The sequence below is a fragment of the Apium graveolens genome, chromosome 6 (assembly GCF_009905375.1).
Source record: "Apium graveolens cultivar Ventura chromosome 6, ASM990537v1, whole genome shotgun sequence".
NCBI classification, from domain to species: Eukaryota; Viridiplantae; Streptophyta; class Magnoliopsida; order Apiales; family Apiaceae; genus Apium; species Apium graveolens.
Window position 1 is genome coordinate 138420218 of NC_133652.1, and position 11670 is coordinate 138431887.

The 11670-nt window shown below is 33.3% G+C and overlaps 1 protein-coding gene across 1 annotated transcript; it reads right to left on the reverse strand.

Annotated features, from left to right (window-relative positions):
• Nucleotides 1–740: 740 nt before the first annotated feature.
• On the reverse strand, nt 741–11333 carry LOC141668397 (uncharacterized). Its single transcript, XM_074475274.1, has 13 exons — nt 11177–11333; nt 11023–11085; nt 10722–10892; nt 7316–7447; nt 6768–6907; nt 5424–5510; nt 4371–4493; nt 4044–4196; nt 3683–3751; nt 2386–2487; nt 1664–1834; nt 1507–1586; nt 741–1071 (listed from the first exon to the last, which is right to left on the reverse strand). Exons 1-13 carry the CDS (start codon nt 11211–11213, stop codon nt 1005–1007), a joined length of 1395 nt encoding a protein of 464 aa, XP_074331375.1. The 5' UTR covers nt 11214–11333; the 3' UTR covers nt 741–1004.
• Between the last annotated feature and the right edge of the window lie 337 nt (nt 11334–11670).

The window sequence follows — 11670 nt, forward strand, 5'->3', positions numbered from 1 at the left end:
GGTGAAAAATTAAAAAATGCACATATATTTTGTACACTCTTTAACCCATTTTAACTACCTTGCTAATATATGATAGTTGATATTTTCTCGTTTTTACACGTTATTTAAAAACACAGTTATTTAGCAAGTGAATTTCAATTCTGCAATCACAGTTAGGCTGCGCAAACAACCAGTTTAAGATATAACAGTACAACTCAAGTTCTATCTACCTCTAGGGTTATTCAAAAAGAGAAACCCAGTATTGTTTATTAGAGAATCTTCAATGGTGTTGGTTATAGTTAATTGGCTAAATTGGACATGTAGGACAATATGTAACATTTGTTGAACCCGTAAAATATTGTACTTCAATGGTATTTGATATATTGATTAGTTATATTTTAAAAATAGTATGTTATTAAAATTTATGTGATTATAAATAGAATATATTACTTCAATATAAATGATTATAATCTTTTTTACATATTTCTTACATGTCTGTAGTGATTCAACAAATATAACCAATATCAAGAGGTTGACTATATTTATAAAAAGGGGAATGTACCATTGGAGATGAAACTTCTACATAATCTCTATATTTTTTATTTATATTAAATATTAATAATTTTTAGCTAATGATTTTATATGGTTGGAGATGCTCTTATGAATTATTATTCAGTTTCATTGTTGCTCACCCCTTGTACCTCTCTAGAAGGATTAGTTGCCAAAATTAAAGGGATCGAACATTACTTTTTTGGGGAAAGTAATTAAAATATTTTAACATTAATCACGCATAAAAATACGGATGTCCGAGTTGGGGCAGTCGAATTAATACATAAATGCTCACTGGGCAAAATTGTAACAAATTCATATAATTAATTAATTAAACTTGTGAATTGTTACAAAACTCAGAATTCTAAAGTTCACATGTCTTGTAAACCTATTTTTTTCCTCTCCACTTTCCAATCATGGCCAAGAAAAATGAAATAAATGGTGGATTGGTGATTTACCCACATGTTTGACCATCTTTATTGTTTTCCTGACGAGCCTTGCTGTTTTTCACTATGGAATTTTCTTCCAGCTTCAACGGCTTCCCTGAAAAAGACGAAAAGAAGTTGTAAAACATGTAAAAAAACCAGCTTTCTCCTGCAAACATTATACAAAGAACCTAATAACATTTAATGCCTTTAAGTTGCTATCTCCATTAAAACTTTCAGGATTTTCTCTTTTTTGTGCAATATTTTCCTAGAGGTGCAACACATTTAACCAACATAAAGATGTGCTACCGACAAAGGGTTGGCACAATGGTTGAGGTTTTGGCTTCTCTAATGGAGGTCAAGTGTTCAACTCCTCGTGTGGGTGTACAATTATCAAAAAAACATGTGCTATAAACACGTTAGAGTGAAACGGGCAGATGATTATGTTACAGTAGCAGATACGTACAGACGTCGATAACTTGTGCTATAAACATGCAACAGTGAAGGGAGATGGTAACCCTGCAAGAAAATAGGTAAAAGAGTTTATCCGAACCTGAAAGCATGTACAAGCTCCTTATTTTCAGGGTCAAGCTGCACGCCTTCATAAAAAGCATTGGCTGCTTCCTCAAATTTCTGCAGTGAAAACCAGTACACATATCTCAGTACTAATTTCAAACTCAAACACTAGACATTACTTGGATCAAACATGCCTGTAATAAACGAAAAGATGCCCCTTCCCGATAACAAGCTTTTGCCCAATCTGGCCTCAGTGCTCTGCAGGTTTTGGCATCAGCTAAGGCATGCTCGGGTTGTCCCAGACGTAACCAGCAGAGACTTCTATTAGAATGAAAAGTGGCATCTGTGTGGTCGAAGTCAATTGCCTATAACATAAGCAGAACTTAGCCACTAGCTTATCAAAAGAAGCAAGAGAATTTTGAGAAGCATTTATCTCTCAGGTTGACATGATAGCATATGAAAATTCTCCATTATAAAGTGAAAACCAGGAAGTCAATGAGTGAAAAACATGCTGTTTTATGTGGTTTTCATTTAATTAAATATATTTATCTTTTTCCTCTAAAATTTTTGGTCGGTATTTGCTACTCCAAACTTTTTTTAAGGACCCGAATATCCTTAGTTAAAGCTGCAGTTCCTAAAACACAACACATGAAATAAACATTTGCTTGCTATAAACATATAAAAGAAATCAAGGTAATTACATATAAAAGAAATCAAGGTAATTACTTATTCACACAACTAGTGCTAATTGTCATTTAGATGAATTGCAACCACAATGGTCACATATTTAAAACAAGAAAAAAATAGTTAATACCAAAATTTGATTTCTCCAAGAGGGCAAGATGCAACATTATATTGCATACGCTTTTTTCTCATTTGTGAAGCCTGCTTACTTTTGCAAGAACAGCGTACATACCTGTGTATACGCATCTACGGCCATTGAATAATTCTTTTGTCTGAAAGCATCATCTGCTCTAGATTTTGCTTCTGCGGCTTTCTTCTTTGCTTCAGGTGTCACCTGAAATTATCATAACTTTAACACCATGCACAACTTTAAACCAAACTTAAGAACACATACATGTTCATATAGTGTTTTCCCTTTTCAATGATATGCAGTTCCATGACAATTCGAGCTTGCTTATTCTCCGTCAAGTTTATGCAGTTATGCTAATTAGTAGGCCTAAACGATACCGTCACAAACCCTAACTGAATTGTTAAAGTCACATCATTGTCTTGCCCAATTGAAGCTAACTTAAGAGAAACTTTTCTGCATCAATTATTTATTATAGGTTACAATATCTGCATACTAATAAAGACCTTCAATCCAACTAAAGGAAATATACCTCGAGTGGGTCTCCAAAGTTAAAAGCAAACATGGTCATTATAAGTTTTCCATAGCAATTGCTATGAAACATCCATATATATCCAGTCTATCAGGCCAAGCTTAATTTATGTCAGCCATCTTTTATTTGAGGAAGTCATGGTGTCACACTGTGATAACCATATTTGATACTTTAGAGAAGTGGTCTACTTCTGAAAGACACCGTACAAATGAGTTTTATTTTCTAAACAAACATTGGTGCATGTTGTCAAGTGCCAAAGCTATAGCATATACTTTTTAGTTGTTACTGTAAATTCTACTCTATATCAATAAAGATATAATATGATGAGTATCGGTGTTGTTAAGGCACGATTAATGACGCTTCACGTTTAGGCGCAAGTTGCGCGATTTGAAAATGTGTGATTTAGCGCGATTCTAATATCGTCCAAAAGGTAGCTCGTGAAGCACTAAAAGGTGCTAAAAAGCACTAAGAAACGCAAAAAGGCGCTCACAACAGTAAAAATAGTAATACTCTAAAAAAGAAGAGTAAACTGAAAAAAACAATAAAGTGTTTCACAATACAGTCAGCCTCCATCTAAAAGTAAGCCAGAGATAGAGTTCGACGACACTGAAACTTTTGAATTAGAGTACCTCATCGATTAAAGCTTCATTATTGACATTATTAACATTTTACTTATGCTCTTTGTCATGTTTAAGTGTTAAGATTATCTCAAGTACCATTTTCTTGTAAAATTTGTAATCAATTTTTTTGGGTCAAATGGCGTGCGACTAATGGCGCTTCACGATTTGCGCTTTAAATTTGGGTTTTGCGCCTTAAATAACACTCTGAAGTATAATAAAAGGAAAAAAACTATATCTGGTAAGAAGGTACCTCATCCTTATTTTTTTTCGAGACTGTTGTATCCCCTCCAACAGAATTAGCTTCACTGGTGAAGTTTAGCTGCAATTCATATAGAAAAATAATTAACATTGAAATAAGTTCTGGACTTACAAAGACAGAGATCTCTTTGGAATATCAAAGTTATTCAGTTACCCTGAATTTAAAAGTCGGATATATCAGATGACAATATGCCTCAATATATATCCGAGAGAAATTCCCATAAAAAAAGGATACCAAGATAAACTTGACATTTGACAATATACTTCAATATATAAACATGGCCATCCTGCTTAGCATCTATTGAAGTTGCTAAAGTAAAACCCAATCTAAGGCTAACGAATATCCAGTTTACCGGTTCTCTTGCTGCCTCAGATTGCATGTATTGAATGAGCCCCTCCACACTCCATGATGGAACATTTTGAATTTTTGAAGTCAAGGGGAGAAGAACTGAAACAGCTGCTGAATTACCTGCTGCAGCTGCAACCTGTATTGGCTTTAGGCCATCCTGAAAAGCAAAAAAAAATGCAAAGTCAACTTGAAATTAAGACTATGCATGCATAAAGTAGACGACATGTCTAACATTTGAATAATGAGAAGCAAGATTACAAAAAAGAAATAGAAGTATAATAAATGAAATGAGATACAGTTAAAAATACAAACAATGATCCGGAAGCATCACCTCAACAGCATTAGGATCAGCTCCAGCGTTTATCAAGCAATTGATAATGTCAGGGCTACCATTATCAGCTGCAATGTGCAAAGGAGTTGCTCCCCCAGCACTAACATTTACACGAGCACCTGCCTGTACGAAGAAGAAAATTTATCCAAGACATTCTTTGCCCAATAAATCAGGCTGCGCTTATTAATATCTATCAAGTTTGATGGATCTTAAAAGACGAGCTCCTATCATGAAGATAACTATGCAGATTAAAATTATAAACTTGTTGCCTACTGTTTTTGTGATTTTATTTAGAAATAAGCTAGATAAAATTTATAATTGGTTGAAATTTATACACTACGTAAGTAGATTATTACAACTCTTCCACATTCTTTAATATGGTAGCACTCTTACAGTGTCATTAAAGGTTTTTTATTTTGAATTAATGTCACATTGGGAGTTGTCAAATATTGGTAGTGGATTATTGTTAGGAAGTACAACTGATCACTTCTTTCTACTAGAAACTTCATCTTACTACCAATTAATTTGTGGAACTATCATATATCATATCCTATTTATAATAAGCGATAAGTGTAAGAGGAATCTTATCCAAAAATTTGGTTGTCTGTCGCAAATATAAATTGTCCCACTTAGGTTTCTGTATAATAATATACTGAGGACGGTGTTTCTTACCCAATAAAAATTATTAAAAATATAAGAAACTAAATTTAAAACGGATTTTGTCACCAAGTAAATAAAAATAATAAAAAATTAAAGATTGACCGCTACAAATTTGTGGCACACCACTTAGAACCGTAACAATAAGAGAAACACATGACATGCAACATTAATCTATTGATTATATGATTGCATGATGTTTTCATCTGCAGATAGTGAATATGACATGCTGTAAAGGTAAAGTAAGATATTCAATCCTCCAGGGAAACATCTGCACCCTTTTACTATAACCCGTGCAAGACCAATAACACATGACCCAGCATCCATAAAGTTGATTCAAGGACAAAAAATGGAAAATACATGACCCGAGACTAATGAAGTTACATCTAAACTGACCTGAATTAATATTTCTAAGCAAGCCAGTGAGCCTGCTGCTACAGCAGAAAACAGTGGAGTTATGTCGTCATCAGTTTCAGCATTTGCCTGCAAAAAATTAAATAATAGTAATAACACTAGTAGGCATCCCACAAAGAACAAATCTATGTAACAGAGGCTTATATGCCTTTTTTATCTCCGAAGTAACGGGAAAAACACATTAGTGCATGTTTTGAACTGTCACCATTGTTGCATTATACTTTACATAACTGTATAAATCCCTTTTTTATATGTCCACAAATTCTAAAGTTCAGAAATATGATAACACACACACTCTCTCTCTCTCTCTCTCACACACACACACACACTCACATATATTACTGACACTCAAACAAAGAGCTCAACACTCAAACAAATAGGTCAACACTCAAACAAATAGCTCAACACTCAAACAAATAGCTCAAATTTTAAAATATATATAAATAATATACTGAGTTCGGTCTTGATATTACTAGAAAATTTGCTCATTTCAGTGAGTAGGGTCGCCCATTTTCATGACCTACGTTGACAGTGCAATTGCCTATGTTTAGAAGAATAAAAATCCACAGGTCAACCCAGAAAAAATAAGATAATCACAGATGGCCGGTTCCAACCCTTTAATAGATAGTAACCAAGTCATATTATATATTAATACTTGTAGAAGTTTGCAACTTTAATGCTTTATGGATTTGATGGCTGTCGCTTTTGTCAAGACTTAGGGTACAAGTAAGAGATATATTGTTGGAAACAATTTAATGAAAAAAATGGGCACGATTTGGACCACTGAAAGTGAAATAAAGACATAAGATGAGGAAGATTCGGAAAGGGGAGCATGTTAGGCAATACATAAATTATCTATTAATGTTCTATATTTAACTAAAGGTTTGAGGAAAATAATAAGCAAGAAATGGTAATTTTAAGCCTCTCCACATATAATGATAGCATTACAGTTGAATTATGAATGGCCTTCATAAGATGTGCAAGCTAACGATCTCAGCACAATTACTTCTAAAAATTACAATTTACATATGCTACTATATAATTATATAAAATATTAGGATTTAAATACTTGTTACTCGAGCAATTATGGAGCAAATAACCCAAGTTTTTTTATATCCAATCTCAAAAATTTAATGTGATTTCAAAATTCTAAACCAGTTATTAAGCTGAAAGGAGTAGGCTTACAAGTGAAAAAACTGAAAAAGTGATGTTACTCATGACTCTCGGTCTCCTATTGGAAAGCATTAGTATGCAGGTATAATATAAAAAGAACTTGAGGATATTTAAAATAAAAAAAGATTACACAATGCAAGTCAGCAAGCTTACATCAGCATGGTGGTCCAGCAAAGCTTTTACAGCATCTAGCTGAGCATGACCAGCTGCCCATAGTAGAGGACTACCAGAATCACTTTCGGAATTAACATTGGCACCTCTGGATACTAAGAACTTCAGCAACTCAATATCTCCTACAAGAAAGAAATATTAAATATGTACAGTTTAATTAAGCTCTGTAACAAAATTAACACTGGGGTATAAAAGCAAAAGTAATGAATAAGACAGTGCATTACAGCTACTTTACGTTTTATTTTATTTTTATAACGAAAATTGATTTCCAAGCTTATGGCCATTTACAGTTAAAAATTCCTTTTGCAATTAATTAAGCCTTAAAAATTAATAAATGCTGGCCACTAATCTTCAAACAGAATTCAACATCAATGAAGATTTGAGAATATTTATACACATAGGTCAGTATCACTATGTACATATAATCTTATATTCAGATAGCAGTGCAATTTTTCAGTTTTCTCGGACTTTAAAGGAAAGACTGGGAAATTTAAAAAAGAACATTAAACATAATAGAATATTATATACACCTATTCCTGCTGCATGATGTAGCGCTGTGGCACCCAATGCACTAGCCGCTGCAACTTCAGCACCATGTTCAATTAGGTATTTGGCTGTGGCAGTATATCCTTGCCGGGCAGCGTGATGAAGAGGGGTGTCACCTGCAAAACATATATAATCCGTTCACGGTAACAACAATATAGAAAACAGACAAACTAATGGCAACCTGGAAGTCATCCGGAAAAGTTCTAGAACTAATGTATATGAATTGCTAAGGCAGTGCCAAATACATTTAGGGTAATCATTTAACATATATATATTTACAGAACAGTAACCCTACAAGTGATAACATCTTTATCTTCACTTGTTCAAGTGAAAATAATATATATACCAGACTGTTAGTTATCAAATTTTTTTCTTCCATCAAAAGAAAAATAATCTTGGCAAGTATGAAGATTAACCATATTCATTATTAGCAAGTACACTGCCTTCAAAATATTGGTCCAATGCGATGAAGCCTGTAGAGAATTCTCTTTGAGAGAAATAGTGTGATTCTTTAGAGCTACATAACACGAGAAAGTTGGCGCTATCTTTCTTGCAAGTAATAACATGAATGAATATGATTAATCTTACTACTAGCCCACTAGGTGATGAAACTCTACATAAAGATGAAACCAAAAAAATAATAATATTATAGACGTTAATAGAGATATTCTAATACGCTGCTGTCGTAAGCTGAAAACAGTTTTGCAAAAAAGTCGGTTTGGTATTTACTCCCTCAGTCCCACCCAATTCTTTAAATTGGTTTTGGACACGGATATTATAAACAAGTGTAAATTAGTGGTGAGAAGTAAGAAAAGTGAGTAAAGTGGTGTGATCAATCAATATTTAATGTATAAAGTGGATATGGTGAAGGAAAGTAGTGGATGTTGTTAATTTTAATATTATAAAACTTTACTATTTTAGGAAACTTTTGAAATGTAAAGAAATGAGAGGGGCATCTCAAAATGGAAACGGTAAAAAAATGAGAGGGACGGAGGGAGTAATTATTAGGAACATCAAATGACGTAATGAGACATCAATGGTGTGTTATATTTTTAACATATAATATGAAATTAATAAATTAACAAAAGATACAAATATTATAAATACGAAAATGCTTTTATACCCTATTTACAATATGGTAAGAGAGATCTCCGGTCATCACTGTACGGCTTTACCACCAAATGCTTGGGGACTGTTAGATTGACCACGAATTAATTTTTAATATTTACATAAGAAAACTCCTGAGTTTGATTCCTGGCAAGTACAAAATGTAACCAATGTTACTAAAGGCGAGATGCGCACCGATGTGCTAGGGTCCCTTGGAGCCTAGGCGATGAGGCGCGAGGCGAGGCACGCGCCTTATCGAAGTGAAAAGAATTTATTTAGAAAATAAATTATTTATTATAGAATTATGCAAAAACACCACAAATAGGAATATGAAACTTATAGGAACTTCCATGTTGGATTAATTTTTTTACCTATGTTACTAGGACTCGGCTAGAAGTGTCCGACATGGACACGTGTCCAGGTATCGGACTCGGCAACATATTGAAAAACATACATGTTTTTGGCTTAAAATAAGTGTCCGAGTCCGAATGTCCATGTCCAAGTGTTGAGTGTCCGACACGGGTACTCGGAGGTAAAATGAAGAGTCCCGAGTAACATAGTTTTTTACTATCACTTTTTTCGGTAGTCATTGCTCCTTTACAGTGTAAATTCATACATATATATTAGTATGTAGCCGGAAACACAAAAGAACACGTAAATACATGGTATATTAGTATGTATAACACTACAGCTGTAAGAATATACACTATATATATATATTTGTATAAACACCCAATATATATATATTTATTTATTTATTTAAATTATATATATACATAATACACACACTGCTTTACTGAGTAGAAAAGAAGTAGAATATTCATGTCTATGTAAGGATATATCTTCACTTTTGTTATTATTGATAACATGAATTTCTAAACACTTATAGGCTTAAAAAAGTATAGGTTTTAGGGTTGTTTTTGACTATTTTTACTGTTTTTTGCGCCTCGCGCCTCGCTGCGCCTCGCGCCTCGGGGGTCTAGGCGCGCGCATCATTGAAGGCGCTGCGCCTCGGTAAGAACTATGCGCTGATAGTGCGCCTCGCTGCGCCTCTGCGCGCCTCGTGCGCCTCGGCGCGCCTTTAACAACACTGAATGTAACCTAGGATATATTGTTTAACTAAAGGTGGAGGTTCCATACTTGACAACTACATACATTCTGGGATAATAATAATAATAATAATAAATGCACTTATATGTAATAACGGAGGTTAAAAGAATGATGCTTAAAAAATAAATTTTCTAATAAATATTTAAAGACAATACAATAATAATTCATAACAATTTATAAACCTACCGTGCATTCCACGGGATATAAGATTTTACAATGAAATGCAATTAAAACAAAAACTGTAAGATATGACTAAAAGCCTATGCAACAGATAGTCACATTTATGCGGTAAATGAAAAGGATGCTACAGCAAATTTGACCCTTAAAAAGCTATTACCCAAATAGTGATTAGAAAATCACGATTTTGTGATATTATTAAGAGTGATTTTTGCTATTTCACATCCATGAGTATTGATAAAAAAAGAGTAAATTTTTCCTCAAAAGTTCTAAAATCGGATAGACAACTACCGTCTTAAAAAACCAGTGAACCTTGAAAGAAAAGCTATACACTTGCTAGCATAATGAGAAAACAAACAATTGTACAAATAACTTAGCCAATCTACCAAAAGTATTAGGTTTAAAACATTTTCATTTTTGATTAACTGTCAAAGCCTTGTTAAAATAGTCAAATGGTGGCCAGTAGACCAGCCAACTGCTACTTAAAAGTTCAAAACCTTGTTGAGGGTCAACTACCTCATTGAAATTCTACAGGCAATGATCAAATGTGTGCAAAATTGATAATTGACCATTCTGGAAATATCATTGGTATTTTAATATAGGATTAACAAATTTCTAATTAATGGACTGGAAGATTGTAAAATATTTGGATAATGTATACTGATCAATTTGATAGTGGGCTTATACTTGGGAGACCTATGTCAAATAATGTCCAGAGATAGTCCAGAGATAGTCCAAAGATGCAAATTCACCAATCATCCGGCACAAAATTACAAACTTTGTTTATTGACCACAAATTGGCGCGAGTTTTCTCTGCTTTAATTTGATTTCATTAAGATCTTGTTACTAATTAGATACAACACTTTCTTCACTAAATAAAAGTATCAAGTATCAACAGCTATCAAATAAATAACAGAAAAAAGACAAGCATTCAGCATACGCATGTAAATATAATAGAACTGCACAAAAACAATATTAATAGAACAAATAAAGTACCATCTTCGTCTTTTACGTTGACATCCAGCTTTAAATCTTCCACTAAGAACTTGCACATGTCAGCCTTGCCCTCTCTAGCAGCAAAGTGAAGAGCTCCCCTCTTATTGGCATCTTTAACTTCCGCCACGGTTTGCGACATCCCCTTGCCATCATCTAATTGTGCAGCTATATCTATCCACCCCCAACAACCAAATTACAAATATAAACAATTCAACACCACTATAAACAAATAAATAATAATAATAATTAATTACAAGAATGAAGTAATAATTCAAGAATAAAAGATATAGAAAGGACTAACTCTTGAGGACATTGATATTCCCAGTAGTAGCAGCATTGAGAAAGTGGTGAACTTTTTCCCTAACTAAAACCAATCAAATCAACAAGCAATTAATAATTACATAGCTAGTTAAAATATAACAATAAATAAATCATTGTGATTAATATTAGAGTACCTTCAAGTGCTTGAGAAGCATCGAGAGCCTGAGACATAATTTTATTCGTTTCCTTGAACCCTAAAAACCCTAGTAAAAACTCTAGTAAAAACCCTAGAAACTGTTGTTTGTATATAATTGTGTGTGTATTGCTTATTTGCTTTGCTTTAGGGGCAGTCAAAACGAGTTATAAAAAACCAAAGACCGCTGTCTCTCTTCGACCTGTACAGGGACTCTAGGTAAAATCTTACGGTTAAACTCTACATTAATAATTTATATACTCATTTTATTTATTTTTTATTGATTTATATTCCCCGTCCCCGGATTCTTCGCAGGAAGGTTAAGAAAAAATATAAATTAATAGTGAACAATTAGAAAAGTAAGTAAAATGGTGGGGACCAAATCATATTTTATATATAAAGTGAGTATAATAGAGTAAATTACCGGATATAAAATAGTTAATATTTTTGGAATATAAAAAATTTAGGGACATCCAGATAAAAAAAGTATAAAAA

Coding starts and splice junctions, on each gene's coding strand:
- LOC141668397 (XM_074475274.1), bottom strand. CDS start 11,213: ATGTCTCAGGCTCTCGATGCTTCTCAAGCACTTGAAG. Junction 3,752..4,043: donor CTGAGGCAGCAAGAGAACCG/GTAAACTGGATA, acceptor TATGAATTGCAG/CTAAACTTCACCAGTGAAGC. Junction 2,488..3,682: donor CGAAAAAAAATAAGGATGAG/GTACCTTCTTAC, acceptor TGATAATTTCAG/GTGACACCTGAAGCAAAGAA.